The sequence below is a fragment of the Callorhinus ursinus genome, unplaced genomic scaffold, assembly GCF_003265705.2.
Source record: "Callorhinus ursinus isolate GAN/ISIS: 27379988/994484 unplaced genomic scaffold, GSC_fseal_2.0 scaffold1, whole genome shotgun sequence".
NCBI classification, from domain to species: Eukaryota; Metazoa; Chordata; class Mammalia; order Carnivora; family Otariidae; genus Callorhinus; species Callorhinus ursinus.
In genome coordinates this window covers 60,801,978-60,817,672 of record NW_027397063.1, presented here as the reverse complement: position 1 = coordinate 60,817,672, position 15,695 = coordinate 60,801,978, and the positions used below count along the sequence as shown (strand labels likewise).

Genomic DNA, 15,695 nt, shown 5'->3' with positions numbered 1-15,695 from the left:
GGGATGTGGAGAAAGGGGAACCCTCCTACGCTGTTGGTGGGAATGCAAGCTGGTATAGCCACTCTGGAAAACAGTATGGAGGTTCCTCAAACAGTTGAAATTAGAGCTACCATTCGATCCAGCAATTGCACTACTGGGTATTTACCACAAAGATACAAATGTGGGGACCCCAAAGTTTATAGCAGCAATGTCCACAATAGCCAAACTGTGGAAAGAGCCAAGATGTCCATCGACAGATGAATGGATAAAGAAGTTGTGGTACATATACAGAATGGAATCTTATGCAGCCATCAAAAGGAATGAGATCTTGCCATTTGCAATGATGTGGATGGAACTGGAGGGTGTTATGCTGAGTGAAATAAGTCAATCAGAGAAAGACATGTATCATATGACCTCACTGATATGAGGAATTCTTAATCTCAGGAAACAAACTGAGGGTTGCTGGAGTGGTGGGAGGTGGGAGGGATGGGGTGGCTGGGTGATAGACATTGGGGAGGGTATGTGCTATGGTGAGCGCTGTGAATTGTGCAAGACTGTTGAATCACAGATCTGTACTTCTGAAACAAACAATGCAACATATTTTAAGAAAAAAGAAAAAGAAGAAGATAGCAGGAGGGGAAGAATGAAGGGGAGTAAGTCAGAGGGGAAGACGAACCACGAGAGACGATGGACTCTGAAAAACAAACTGAGGGTTCTAGAGGGGAGGAGCGTAGGGGGATGGGTTAGCCTGGTGATGGGTATTAAAGAGGGCACGTACTGCATGGAGCACTGGGTGTTATGCACAAACAATGAATCATGGAACACTACATCAAGAACTAATGATGTAATGTATGGTGATTAACATAACAATAAAAAAATAAAAAATAAAAAAAAAGAAGACCACTCTTCTCTCGGCCGCCCTGCTTCTCCCTCCTTTGCTTTGTCTTCCCCTCTCCAAGCCCATCTGTAGGAATTTCCTCAAATGTCTGATCTGCTGGTGGTACTTGTTCTTTTTTCCCTTCTAGTTATAAGTATAGTTTTATACTTAAAAAAAAAACCCCACATGTTTTCTGTCATTTTATGGTAATTTAGAAGGCACAGAAGTGCTTTTTCTGCCATCTTAAAAGAGGTACCTAATGTTACTTTCTAAAGCACATTTCATTCATTCATTCAGCTAGCTCACATTTAGTAAAAGTTTTGTGTTGGGCACGAGAGTATACAAGCTATTTTTTTAAATAAGTGTCTGGGCTCCTTGCGTAAAATTAGCTTTTGTTGAACTTATTATTTATTTTTAAACTTTTGACATGTTGGTAAAATTTCACAATCATAGAAAGTTGCAATAGTACAAAGAATGCCCATATATTCTCTCTTTCTTTAAGGTTTTATTTATTTATTTGAGAGCGAGAGAATGAGAGCGAGTGCACAAGTGGGGGGGAGGGGCAGAAGCAGACCCCCCACTGAGCGTGGGGCCCCTATGCAGGGCGGGGCTCCAACCCAGGACCCTGAGATCATGACCTGAGTCAAAGTCAGATGCTTACCTGACTGAGCCACCCAGGTGCCCCAAGAATGCCCATATATTCTTGACTCAGATTGACCATTTGTTAACATTTTGTCCTTTGGCTTCAACATTAGTATGCTCTCTCCATATGTTTCTATTCCATTTGTGTATATATTTGTCTATATATTCTAATATATGTTATATTCTGTATTTTTCCCCTAAGCCATCTGAAGGTGATTTGTACACATCATGTACCCCCTATCCATGAATTCTTCAGTGTGTGTGTCCTAAGAATGAGAATTGTCCTTTACCTAACCATAGTATATTTATCGAGATCAGGAAATGTGACATTGGTGCATCCTATTATCTAGTCCTTGGTTCCACATTCCAGTTTTGCCAGTCATCCCCCTTACATCCTATAGCATTTCTCCCCAGGGCCCGGGGTCCAGTCCAGGATGACACATTGCACCTAATTGTCCTGTCTCTACTCTTCTTTAATCTGCAACTGTTACTTAGCCTTTCCTGGTCTTTCATGACATATTTTGAAGAACACAAGACAGTTATTTTGTAGAACATCCCTCAGTTTGGGACCCCTCACGATTAGATTTAGCTTTTGTATTTTTGGCAGGAAGACCCTAGAAGTGATAGTTGTGTTCTTCTCTAGAAGGTACAGGATTTCCGTTCATCCCATTATTGGTGATGCTAACTTTGGTTACTTATTTAAGGTGGTGTCTGTTACATTAATCCACTCTAAAGTTACTGATTTTTCTCTTTGTAATTAATAAACAGTTCGTTGGGGATACTTTGAGACTAGGGAAGTATCCTGTTCCTCATCGGTCTTTCACCCACTGGCATTAGTATCCGTGGTTGACGATTCTTGACAGAATCAGTTATGACCCTGATGGTTGCAAAATGGTGATTCTTCTGATACCATCACTCCTTCTACAGATGCTAGTTGGTGTTCTGTAAAGAAGGACTTTCCCTTCTTCCTCATATTTTAATTTATTCATTTATTTACGTCCGTATGGACTCAGTTTCTTATTTTATTACGTAAATATTCTATTGCTATTACTATTTTGATGCTCCAGTCAGCCCAGAGTTGGCCAGTGGGGGCTCCTTTCAAACTGGCTCCTATGTCCTTTTGTCATATCCTCACCATTTTTTTTTTTAGCACTTTCTTGCTTTCTGGCACAAAATATTCCAGGCTTATTTTGTACTTTCTCTTCCCCAGCCCTGAATCAGCCATTTCTCCAAAGGAAGGGTCTTGATTCCTTAAAATGAGGAATAGTATTTAAAGACCAAGATCTAGGTGTGTTGATGGCTATGGGGGTGTCATTGCTTATAGAGCCCCAGGTGGACAGAGAGAAGGAAGGTAAACACACACACACACACACACACACACACACACACATCCAGTACCATATTTTTCTATCTATATTAAAAACCACAAATTGAAACTGATACTTCTCCTTCCAATCCATCACTCCAGGGGTCATTCTTCCCCTCATTCCTCTTTCTTTAGTTGTAATTCCTTTCTCCAAAAGGGGGAAACTTAACTCTCATATACCTTTACTTATTTGCTCAATCCTACAATTCACAGAAGGTAGATTTAGAATTGATAACTCCTACCCCTGTAAAAAGAAACCCAAACCAAACAAAAAAAAAAAGACCTTTCTACCTAGAATTGAATATTTGTAGTTATTTTTGTCTTTAGACTGAGAGCACACAGACAAAGAACCACATTCAAAAGTTATTCTGGTTCAGTTCTTTTCCCACCTTCAGTGTGGTTATGTTATTCATTTGAAATACAGTTAGGCTAATTTGTTTCTCTTCGCAGTCTAATTTTTTCTCATCCCTGTTGATTTGATTTGACTTTGAGTATACAAAACATTAATGTGATTCCAAAAGTCAGAACTGCGCAGCACATAACAATTCTTAAACAAATATAATATTGGCTGATCTACTGATGCACCCAGAGGGATAAGCCTTTTGCAGTTGATTTTTTTAGCTGGTTTGCCTGTTACTGAGGAAGGGTGTTAGGGTCCACATTGCTCCTCATTATGTTAAAGTCAAGTAGCAGTGGCAGCCTGAGTCCTGCAAGAAAGGCTCTGCCCTTTTGCTAAGGAGTCTGGGAAGGGCAGGGAATGCTCTTGTTTAGGTGGCCATGGCATTGCCGCCGTGGGCTCCCGCCCTTTGTGGGATGGTATCAGGTGCCCGGAAAAACTGTCTCCGGGTTCTGAGTCCTGTAGGCAGTAGTGGCTATACTGGGGAAGGATCCGCTGTGTGGTCCAAGGAGGCAGAACCATCGGCAATCAATGTTTGCACGGCGTCTGAGGCTCTTGCCCCTCCTGGGGCTCTGCAGGGGGTTGACCAGGTTGTGCCTTGGGAGATTCTCAGTGTTGCACAAGGATTATTGTGTACAGGCATGGAAAAACCACAGAGCAAGCACGCAGAAACTACTGGATGTAGACCTTGGCTTTTGAACTACCTCTGTGGCAAAGGAGACCCACATTGCCACGAAAGTCTCACGTTCCTAGCAACACTTAAATCAATATTGACCAGAGGTGCTGCCCAGATTCGAATCCAGGGAAATCAGACTTTGACCACACGGTCCTTCCCTCCTCAGTGGCAGGGCCATTTCCATTCCTCACATCGGTCGGGGTGACAGAACCCTCCCTGGCTGCCCATGCTGGAAGGGGCTGGCTCTCCCAGGCCAGGGCTTGGGAGGGCAGCTTTCACGGCTGAGGTATAAAGCAAGGATTTCCCTGAAACATGATGACAAGTTAGGTGGGGAAGATAGAAAATGCATGGTCCAGAAGCCCTCTTTCCTTACTCATCCTCCTGACTTCCCTGAGGGGACCTTCACCCACATTTAAAATTGTCTGTTATGCTTCCTGCTCACAAAAAGCTTTCACAATTATCATCTCATCTAAACTGCACAGAAACCCACGATGCAGGTACGTGGCTGTCTGCATCTTAGGCGGGCCCCGCACGTGGGCTCTGGCCCACGGAGCCCCCTGCCCAGCTCCTGCCCGCGGCCCGTTCAGAGCGAGGGGAGGGAGGCGGTACCCACTCGGCGCACCGCATCACCGTTCAGCGGCAGCCTGGCACACTCTCTGATGTGTAATTAATAAATAATTAGCTTTCAGAAAGCAAACTGTTGGCTCATGTGTGTATATTCCAGGCAGAAGCAGTCTCTGCGGATGTACTTTGTCTGCGGGGAAGGGACAGGCCTTATCTTGCTTTGACCCTCTCCTGACCTGGGCGGGGGGGCAGAACAGTAGAGTTTCTCACCTGTTCCCCTGAAAATTGTGCATTCCCTTCCTTGGCACCAATGTCCCGTGGCAGGGCTTCTCAAACTAAGGGAACCCCCAGCATTTGAAATGGTTAAAACTGCAGTTCCGGGGTGGGGACCATGGAGGCCCACCTGCTTGTTCCTTCCGCCCTCCCTGCACAGACTGTCCTCCCACTTAGAGATCACGGTCCTCTTGCCCTCTACCCGCAGGGTCTTTCAAACCAGGGCTGACCACGTGGTATCCTATGGGGTTGTCTCATTTTGCCAACTGAGTGGAGATACCAGCAACAATCCGAAGCTTTGTGCCTTACCCAGACCGTGGTCAACTTCACTTCTGCTTCTGCCAAAACCAAAATGAAAGTGGGGTGGGCAAGACCCATTGAGAAAAGGTGGAGGCTGGGCATTCCTTGCATCCTCAAAGTCAGGAAAGAGGCTGAAAATCTCAGAAGACCCTCACAAATGAAACACTGTCACTCGGAAATTTTAATGCTTCAGTTCTAAAAAAAAAAAAAAAAAAGTGATTCCAAATGGAATTGTTGAGAAATCTAAGATCTAACTTATTGGAAGTTAGTTAGCAAACTGCCCCATCCTAAGCTGGGTCTAGAGTAAGTTCTGTGTCCAGAGCATTTCTGAGATGCATGAGTTTCTGTCTGCCTCACTCTGAGGATGAGAACTCTGGCATCTGACACACCACAGATGTTCATCTGGACTTTGGCAACACCTTACAGCCTTCCACAGGGGCCCAGCTGGCTTCTACAAACAACGTAACCTTTCCTTTATAGGAAAGGCCTTTAGCTATCTAACTGTTAAGTGACATCTGGGAACTCTTAGCTTTTTTCTCTGGCACAGAGTTGTTGGGGCCACCCATGTGGATCTCCACAGCATCTCAGGCAAATTGGAGATGAAAGACAAGACTTGGTCCCTGACATGGCAGCAGGACCTCCCTGCAAATGGTCCCAGAGAAAATGACACATTTCTCCAAATCATCCGTTTCTCCAGTCTGGTAGACAGCCTTATGTCCCGTGTGAGCGTGGCACTGAGTCTGGGGAAACCTCAGAGGCGCCCCTGTCGGTGTTGTGCATTGCAGCACCCCACTTGCTTCTGTGGAATAGCTCAGAGGCTGAATAATAAGAGTACTTTTTCGGATTAAAAAAAAAAAGCTAGCTCAGAGCTGGTCCAGTTGTCACCTGCCATAACCCCAACTCTTCTGCCTCCTCCTTACCCCAGTGATAGAAATGACCGAGTAGAGGGCAGAGGGGGAGTCTGTGCATCATGACCTTTGTGGTAGGGCATATCTGAGATGGGAGGGAGTTGCGTGTGAGCTTCCGGAGTGTGGGGGAGAAGCTGACCTTCTGTTCTCCTGTTCAACGTCGGCTTGGGCTGCCAGCCCGTGGCGCTGCCCTCAGCCTATCTGAGCAGAAGCAAAGGGGAATGGGAAAAGCTGGCAGGACATAGAGACAGCAGGGTTGTGGAGTAGTCAGTTGTGACATTGTGATTTATAAGAAGAAATATGTATTTGGCTTTTCTCCTCATTCCTGGCATAGGGCTCCTAAAACCCTTGGAATCTCCTAAGAGATAAGAGTGATAAGGGTATCTAGATATCCATAACAATCTCCTTTCAACCACAACTGGGTTTATGTCAATAAGGTGACTTTTGGAAAGCACCTAAGGATGGGGTCTGATTGCCAAGGAACCGACCATGATTAGGGGTTGGAACTTTCAGGGGAGATGTGGGGACTGGAGATGGAGTCAATTGCTAACATCTAATGATTTCATCAATCATGCCTATGTAATGAAGCCTCCTTAGAACTCCCAAAGAACGAGGTTTGAAGAGCTTCCAGGCTGGTGGACACGTGGAGATTTGGAGAGGGTGACAGGCCTGGAGAGAGCATGGAAGCAACACGCTTTCCCCCCGTGGGTGTCTCTCCCACTGGCTGTTCCTGGGTTATAGCCTTTTGTAACATAGTGGTAATCTAGGAAGTCAAGTGTCTCTCTGAATTCTGAGAGACGTTCTAGCTAATTAATGGAGGCCAAGGAGGGTGTCATGGGAACCTCTGATTTACAGCCAGTTCCTCAGAAGCACAGGTGACACCCTGGCCTGGTAACCAGCATCTGGAGTTTGGGGTGAGCAGCGATGGGAGATCTGACACTGTTTCCAGATAGATCATATCAGAACTGAGTTGGAGTAGAGGACACCAGGGGTGCGGGTGAATAGCTTGGTATGGGGGGAAAGCCACACATCAGGACTGGTTTCAGAATTGTACCAGCTGTGGGCCAAGCAGTCAGTCGCAAGGTGGCTGGTTTGAGTTGTCTAGCCAGTAGTCTCTGGGAAAGTCTGTCGTGGGGCAGTAGCAGAGGCTGGGATGAAGGAGAGGCACCCCTTCAGTAGAGCAGCCTCAGGATGTGGTGGAGGGAGAGGCGTGAAGGATGGACACCAGTGCTGCTCCTATGTGGATGCCCGGGGACAGCACGTCAGTGCAGGGGGCCTGGGAAACAGCCCTTGGCGTCTCTATGTTACCTACTTAACAGTTCCTTCCACAATTCCCTGTCTCATCCACTTTCCCTTTTTCTGTGCTTTTCTTTCTTCTTCCTTGTCTCTCTCTCCCCCTGGGCTTTTGCTGGTATCTCTCTAAGAACATCAGGGTTGCAACCTTGGGGTCAAACGCAGACTCTTCCTACTGGTCTCTGACAAGCAAGCGGGCTCTGGGAAGACTGAGTTACATTCTTTTGTCACTTGGTAAAAAAAAAAAAAAGGTAGGCACATTCTCCTAAGCATCCTGAGAAGCTGTCATGGTCTGGCCACCAAACTCATTTTAAACCATTTATACTTTCCTTCTCAGGGTGCCGAGTCTCCTAACATTTCTGCCTTATTTGGGAACCCCCTTTCCGGCTGATTTAGTTCAGTGGGATCCCGGGAGTAAAAGCTTCTCAGAGGCTGTTAGGTAAACAAACACGGACACGAAGCAGCCTTCAGGGTGGACAGGCGAAGTTGGCATGGAAGACGAATACAGTTTCTAACTTCACGGTGGGAGACCCATGGGGAAGGCAGATGCCTGCGTCATGAAGCAAAGTTCAGGGTGTTAGAAATGGGAACCTAAAGAACTGACTTTTAGGAAAGAAAAGGGCAAATCACCGGAGGTGCAGGGCTAAGTACAGACGTTATCGTCTGGCGTGGGGGACTCAAACCCATCTGTGGGCTCCCGGCAGTCCTGGCTCTCCTCCCAGCGTCCTCTCCCTGTCTGCCTCCCGGGGGTGTTGTGAGAATCAAAGGGGAAGGTGGGTGTGGAAGGTGAAAGCGCTCTCTAAATTGCTAAGTTGCTGCCATTGTCACTGCTGTTTCTAATAAAGAACAGACCTAAAACAGGCCATGGTGGGAAACTGAACCCAAGTAGAGATGGGAAGTTGGGCCATGCCCTGAATTTGGAGATTAGGGTTCACCCGACAGGTCCCATGGTGCCATTTGTTCAAGGATGAGCATAGGTCAGCAGAGTCTTTGCTCTGAGCCATGATCACTGTTCTCACGTTTGTTGACTTTCAGCAGATCCCTCGTCTGTGGCTTGTGAAAGAAGGATGGGCAGGAATACACACAGATCAAAGGAGCTCCGGCTGGCCTAGGGGACCGGCAGGGGATGCCAAGGGGTCTGAAGTCTTAACTGATGGCCCGGATGATTTTTTGAGGCCCTTTCTTGATCTGTGAGTGCATGATACAAGGAGAGAGGAGGGGACGGGCTCCTCTCGTTTGGTTTTGACCCAGGCCAGTGGGCCTGAGCCTTTGGTGCTAGATCGCGGGTGCCTCCATTGTTCTCAGCCATTCAGGAGCCAGGCCCCAGTGATTCTTTCCCAGACTATTGATTTTTCTGCCTTCTCACTGTGTTTAGAGATTACCCACATGCTTGGTTAGACTCCCTGCGCACACAGCTTCAGAGTTGGGGCCCCCCCGCCCCTGCAAGGTGAGAGTCCTTCATCCCTGCTGTGGTGTGAGGTACTGGAGGATTCCTGACGTGTGTGTGTGCGCCACCAGCTCTGCACAAGAGCGGTTCCCAGCGCCAGCTGCTACTAGTTGTCTTTAAGCCATTTTAGTATTTCCGCAAGCTTTAGTTTCTTCAGCAGAGTTCCCATTTGAGGGTTTTGTTAAAGCGCCTCTGTTATTTCTGAACTGGAAAAATAAAGAAGGCATGTGTTTAACCATTTATAAACCTCTGATTCTAAACAACTGCCCAATGATGCCTTAGAATCCTGGGGGTGGGCTGGAGGGGGCTCAGGGGTCCCTGGGACAGCAGGGTCCAGTCAGGAAAGTGGCAACTGCGCCAGGTGTTTTAAACAGAGGGGATTCAATAGCAGAATTCATCATGGCGGTGTTAGGGACAGAGGCGCAAAATGCCAAAAGTCAGTTTACCCAAAGATTAGTGACTGCGGGAAGCTGCTCCCCTCCCTGATGGGAGGACTGAGAGGCGGAGTGTTATACGCAACTAATGAGTCATTGAACATTATATCAAAAACTAATGATGTACTTTATGTTGGCCAATTGAATCAAAAAAAAAAAAAAAAAAGGAAGAAAGAAAGAAAGTGGCCCTACCCAGAGCTCGTGACCGCTGCCTGAGCTGGAGCCCAGGATCCCACGCTCACTAGAAGCGCTCCTACCTACCTTCCAGAGGCTAGAACTCAGTCACCTGGCCACACCCACCTGCAAAGAGGCTGGGAGGTGTAGTCGGCCGAGTGGCTGGAAGGAAAGGGAACCGACCCGCTGGCCAACTCATCTCTGCCCATGTGGATAGAGGAGTCACCGTGAGGAGAGAACGGTGACCCTTAGGCAGAAACAGCCTCCAAGACCTTGTGCATGCGTGTGCGTGCACAGACACACACACACACGCACACACACACACGCCTGCCTTGCACAGGAAGGTGGGCGGATTGGAAAGCTGAGTTCCGCTAGCCCCCTCTGTTCCACTGCCCTTTCCTTCTCGCTGACCCTCTGCAGTGCGGCTAGCTGAATTCTGTGTGCTTTGTTTTCAGGGGGCGCTGGCCCAGCGCCAGCCCTGGTGGAAGAGCCAGCTGTTCGTCCGGGAGCCAGTGCTGTTTGGGACTTGGGATGGTGTGTTCACGTCTTGCATGATCAACATTTTTGGGGTTGTCCTTTTCCTGAGGACTGGCTGGCTGGTGGTGAGTGACAAGCTGGTGGCCCTGCAGGTTCTCGTGGGCCCGTGACATGGAAAGCCCTGCACTCTTGGTCATTCTGCAGCTCAGGCGACAGATTCCCGAACCACGGATGCTGCAGAGCACAAAACAAGAAGCAAGCACACAGCATAGTTAGCATTGCTATTTAAATGAGAATCCTGAGAACCTAGGCCTCAGACAAAGGCTCCGAGGGAAGCTTCACCATGGATTTAAGTTATAGGAACTCAGAAATATGAGAAATAGGAGCACAGAAGTCAGGGCACATCATGGATGGAACTGGGGGTAGATCAGAGAGAGCAGACTGGTGGCAACTTTGCCTCCAGTTGGTGACCCTCTCCAGCTTTCCTGGTGTTCTTCAACTTGACTGGTGCCCTCCTGGTGGCACCAGCTCCTCCATCCACACGGTTGCCTTCCCCTGTGACCCACAGACCCCATGTGTAAGGCTGCACGTAGCTGTGCTGGGTCAGAGGTGCATGAGATGGTGGGGGGCAGTTTCCTTCTTCCATACAGAGAACAAAGGCCTCTTCTTTGTGTCTTCTGTGAAGGCATCTTGGGACCTTCCAAGCAGATGTGTGTCCTGAGCAGGGGCCTGAGCCCTTTACAGGGGGCATTTTCCCTGGGACTTCTGTAAACTGAACAGGCTGCTCAAAACAAAAATGTAACCAGTCAGGAATTATGGACGAGCACCTACTGTGTTCCAGGCTCTACTATGTGCCAATGGGATTACAGAATAGAAGGCCCCATTCCTCCCCCTGCTGAGCGAACAGCCCTTGCTGGGTAGATTTCACATCAGGAATCCAAGTAGGTCTCAAGGCCGTGTGGGCTCCCTCAAGAGTTGAACAGGCTGTGAATGTATGGTTGCTAAGGGGTCCAGGAAAGTTTCCTGGAGGAGACATGTTTCCACCAGGCTCTGAAAGGTGAGCTGGATTGCACAGGTGACAGAGAAAGCGGGCCATTCAAGGTGTGGAATGTACTAGTCAGGGTTCTTCAGAGAAACAGAGCCAGTACCAATAGGAGCCATATATCTATAAGAGATATATAGGACATCCTATATATATGATTGTGGGGTCTGGTGAGTCCTAGTGAGACTCAGGTAAGAATTGAGGTTGCAGGCTTGAGGCCAAAGGCTGGGAACACAGACAGAATTTCTATGTTGCAGTCTGGCTGCAGAATTCTTTCTTCTCTGGGAAACCTCAGTCTTTGCTGTTAAAACTTTCAACAGTTTGGATGAGGCCCACCCGTATTAGGGAGGGTAATCTCTTTTATCTAAAGCCTACTGACTGTAAATGTTATTCACAGCTAAAAATACATTTACAGCAATATCTAGACCGCTGTTTGATTAAACAAATGGTCACCATAGCCCATCCAAGTTGACACAGAAAATTAACCATCACATGGGCAAATTCTGGGGGAGTAAGGGTGCACTGTAGTGGGGTGTATGGGGTTCTCAGCCTCTCAGGAGGCCTGGGTGTTGCCACACCTTCCTGAGCTCTTGCTCCACTCCGTACATAGGTCCTTAGCTCAGGGTTCAGCCTTAGTCATGGCCTGGGTGGGTCTGAATTTTTTTTTTATTATTATTAGCATTTGGAAAGCTTAAAGTAGAATCAGCAACCTCCCTAGCATGGATGTTAAGAATTCAGTCCTCTTACATCCCTCCCAAACTTACAGGGGCTCCTGCTTACAAAAACCCAAAGTCTCCAGCTCGGACTCCTTGTCCTGCAGGCAGATTTAGGCATCTGGGATCCACCTCTGCTTTTGTCCCTTCCTAAAGGCCACCTCACTGCCCAGAACCTCTCCAGTCTGTGTCCAAGGAAAGCCCGTCAATCTGACTGCGGTGGCAGAGGAAGGCCCGGCCAGTGACAGCTGGGCCTCTGGTCTCTGCTTCATGCAGGGGGTAGTTATGGAATGGTAGAAAGAGAAAAAGGTAAGCTCTCTATTTTTTTTTAAGTATGCTCTACACCCCACATGGGGCTCAAACTCACCACCCTGAGATCAAGAGTTGCACGCTCTACCAACTGAGCCAGCCAGGCGCCCCTAAGCTCTCTATTTGGATTCTTAAGTCTTTAAGGGCCTCTTCTTCACCCCCCCTCTGGGCTTTTTTTTTTTTTTTTTTTTTTTGAGAAATGGCTATCCAGAAGCGTCGGTCCCATCCCCAAAGTGAAGGTACAAGGCGTGTTACATTTTCTATTGCTGCATAACACATGATTCCAATAACTAGCAGCATAAGACAAAAACGTGTATTATCTTATAGTTGCTGTGGTCCTGGGACCCAGCTGCAGCTTAGCCGGGTGCCTCTGGCTCGGGGTCTGTGCTGGGGATGCCGCCAGGCTGTCCGTCAGGGCCGCCATCCCACCTGAAGGCTCTACCAACCGAGGATCTGCTTCCAAGATCACCTGCGGGGCTGTCGGCGGGCCTGTCACATGGCCCTCTTCCTAGGGCTGCCTCCCTACATGCAGCTGACTTCCCAGGGAAGAGCAACCTATGAGAGAGAGAGAGCGTGCACCCAAGACGAGAGCCCAGGTCTTTTAATATCCTCGTCTCAGAACAGATATCCCTTTACTTCCGCAGTGTTCTGTTCATTCAGAGTCACCAGGTCCAAACCCAGCTGGAGGGAGGAGATTACACAGGGCATGCGCTCCAGGGGCTGGGCGGGGGTAGGGCTGAGGGTGGGGAGGGGGCCCCGGGGGCCGACTTGGAGGCTACCTAGCGCACGAATACAGGGGCTTGCCCTGAAATGATCTGTTTGTCGGCTCTGGCATTCGTTTTACCTGAAAAATCGCATTTGATCATGGAAACAAAGGTAAGTGTGAAATGGCAAAAATAAGATAGGACTTCTAGGAGGTGGCATAAAACTCGAGTCAGGAGAGGTCATGCCAGATGATTTTCAAATCGACAGATGAACTCTAAAGAATAATTTGGCAACTCGCTTATGACTCGGAAGATGTTAAAGTGGCAGTTTTGGTATGAAAACTCAAAGATTGGTGCAGGATATCTTTTTTTTTTTTTAAGATTTTGTTTGTTTATTTGAGATGAGAGCAAGCACAAGCTGGGGGGAGGGGCAGAGGGAGAAGCCGACTGGCTGCTGAGCAGGGAGCCTGATGTGGGGCTCTATCCCAGCACCCTGAGATCATGACCTGAGCCGAAGGCAGACGCTTAATGACCGAGCCACCCAGGCGCCCCACAGGATATCTTTTTATCACATGCAAAGATTTGAAAGCATGAACAGAGAAAGAAAATAGTTGTTCTATAATTTCATTAAAAGATATAAAATCAGCAAAAGAAGAAACTGAATAAAGGCTAATAAAACATCATCCCGCTCTCTTGGCACTCCCAGCGCAGAGGTAAAGCTGAGCTTGGAAGCAGACCCAGTATGATAAGTACTGTGGTACTTCTAAGTACCTGGATGCTTGTAAGAGTACTGTAAGAGCCGGAGGAAGCCCCTCACTACGGAGCCTTAAGTGAGGCTGTCAGGGAGGTGGAGTGAGCAGGAAAGGCGTGCTGGGCAGGGGGCTGGTGGGGAAGAGCATGGGGCTTCCCGCCAGGGCATGGGGATGAGGACTGGGTGGTGGAGAGGGGCGGATTGGGGGAGGCCTCGCGAGTGCCCTGTTGGTGGTGGGGAGCTACTGAAGGGTTTGAAGCAAGGACGTTGTCCTTCATCTGGAATTTCTTCCAGGCCTTACTCTTGTGGGCTGCCTCAGTCCTTTCCCGGGGCCTCACCTCCGTCCGGGTGGCTCTTCGTCCCCCACCCCTGTGGCAGCCCTGGGGGGCGTGGGGGGAGGTGGTCAGTGCTCCTGGGAGGGCCCTCCATCCTCACCCCTGACCTTGCTGCTTGCTGTTCTGTTGCAGGGAAACACAGGAGTGCTCCTGGGCATGTTTCTGGTATCCTTCGTTGTCCTAGTGGCCCTCATCACTGTGATGTCTGGCATTGGTGTTGGGGAGCATTGTGGTGTTGGCAGTGGGGGTGTCTATGCGATGATCTCCTCGGTCCTCGGCGGGCAGACCGGAGGCACGATTGGGCTGCTGTACGTGTTCGGACAGGTGAGCCTGGGCAGCTGGGGCAGGGGAGCTGTGCCCGGAGGCCATCGGCATGTGGGATCTGTTCCCTGGCTTGGCTGTTAGCCACCGTCTTCTGGTCCGCGTTCCCGTTTGATCTGGGGAGAGGCAAGGTGGGGCAGTTGCCCCCATTTTATAGAGGGGCAGATGGGGGCTCTGAGAGGAACTCAGAGAGCCTCGCCCTCTGTCCAGCGCCCTGACCCAGAGTCCAGTGCTCCTTCCTCCTCACCTCTGGTGCCTCGTGCAGTCCTGATTTGCCCTGGAAGGCAGGGCCTGGGCTGGGACTATTCTTGCTGCCTGTTCTAGGGACGGGAGTGCAGAACAGTGGCCAGAGCCCACGTGGCAGCCAGGTAGCCCCGTCCCTGGGGCACTTTCGTGCTGAAGAAGGGACATTTTACCTTCCTGACTTTCCTGGAAGCGGGCACTTCTCAGATGAGCTGGAGCTCTGGGCTCATTGATCGCTTGCTGGCCTTGTGGGGGGAGGCCAGCCGAGAGCCCCTGTGTGGGTGCCCTGTCTGAGAAGGGGGATCCTAACAGGGAGGTGGTGTGGCGGGGACTCCGGCTCTCAGAACACCAGTGAGCAGGGAGAAGTGCGGAGGTTTATTTAGCTGAAACACAGGGGCGGTGACCTAATGCTGAGGACACAAAGCACAGGCATTAAGAAGCGGCTCTTTGTCAGCACTTGTTGGCTTCGAAAAGGCTTTTATGATGGTGCAAAGGGTGGTGGGTGGTTGAGAAAACAGTTTAAAGGAAAGAATTTGTCTAAGTAAGAGTACAAGAGTCTCCTCAAAGAAAGCACAGGTTTTATTTCTTCTATTTTTCTTTTTCAGCAGCAGGAACAGGGTATTTTAGCCTAAGTACATCTGATTCTCCAACAGCACAAAAGTGTGTGTGTGTGTGTGTGTGTGTGTGTGTGTGTGTGTGACACGCCAGGAAGGCAGAGAGATTGTCACTGCACTCTTAAAAACCACTTGCCTTTTTACGCATAGTAGTTTGGGAGGTGAGTGATAAATGCCTAGTTTACTTTATTACTCTGGGGACTTGTCTATTGGATTTTTACTTCTGTGCTATCTCATAGGCAAGCAGGTTGTAGCACCACTCTCTGGGGAGACCAGCTTGCCTGCGGTGGCAGCAGATGCCACGACAGGGGACCAGCCGGGGTGGGGGGGGGTGGGAGGGGGAGAGGGAGCTGGGATGTTGAGTGTTTTCTGGCGCTGGCAGCTGCTGTTTGGGCCTTTGGGCCTTGGTCAGAAACACTGGGCCCCTGTGGTCAGCATCCTCAGCACGCCTCTCCTTCGCCTGCAGCTGACCTGGGCTGGGCTCTCTGATCAGGGTGTCGGTGCTGCATAATCCGTTTTATATGCTATTGCATTCAGTTTGCTAGGGTTTTGTTGAGGAATTTGGCGCATGTATTCATGAGGGATATTGGTCTGTAGTTTTCTTGTGATATCTTTGTCTAGTTTTGGTATCATGATAAAGCTGGCCTAATAGAATGAGTTGGGAGGTGTTCCCTCCTCTTCTATTTTTTGGGAAGAGTTTCTAAAGGAATGGTGTTAATCCTTTAAATGTTTGGTAAAGTTTAGTGGTGAAACCATCTGGTCCCAGGCTTTTCTTTGTAGGAAGTTTTCTTTCTTTCTTTCTCTTTTTCTTTTCTTTCTTTCTTTCTTTCTTTCTTTCTTTCTTTCTTTCTTTCTT

The 15,695-nt window shown here is 48.8% G+C and overlaps 1 protein-coding gene across 1 annotated transcript in view; it reads left to right on the top strand.

Moving 5' to 3' along the window:
* SLC12A8 (solute carrier family 12 member 8) overlaps positions 1-15,695 on the top strand; it is a 151,507-nt gene that overhangs the window by 20,214 nt on the left and 115,598 nt on the right. Inside the window, exons 3-4 of the mRNA XM_073903188.1 lie at positions 9,786-9,932; positions 13,794-13,985. Coding sequence (XP_073759289.1) covers positions 9,786-9,932; positions 13,794-13,985 — 339 coding nt within the window. The remainder of the gene's footprint in view (positions 1-9,785; positions 9,933-13,793; positions 13,986-15,695) is intronic.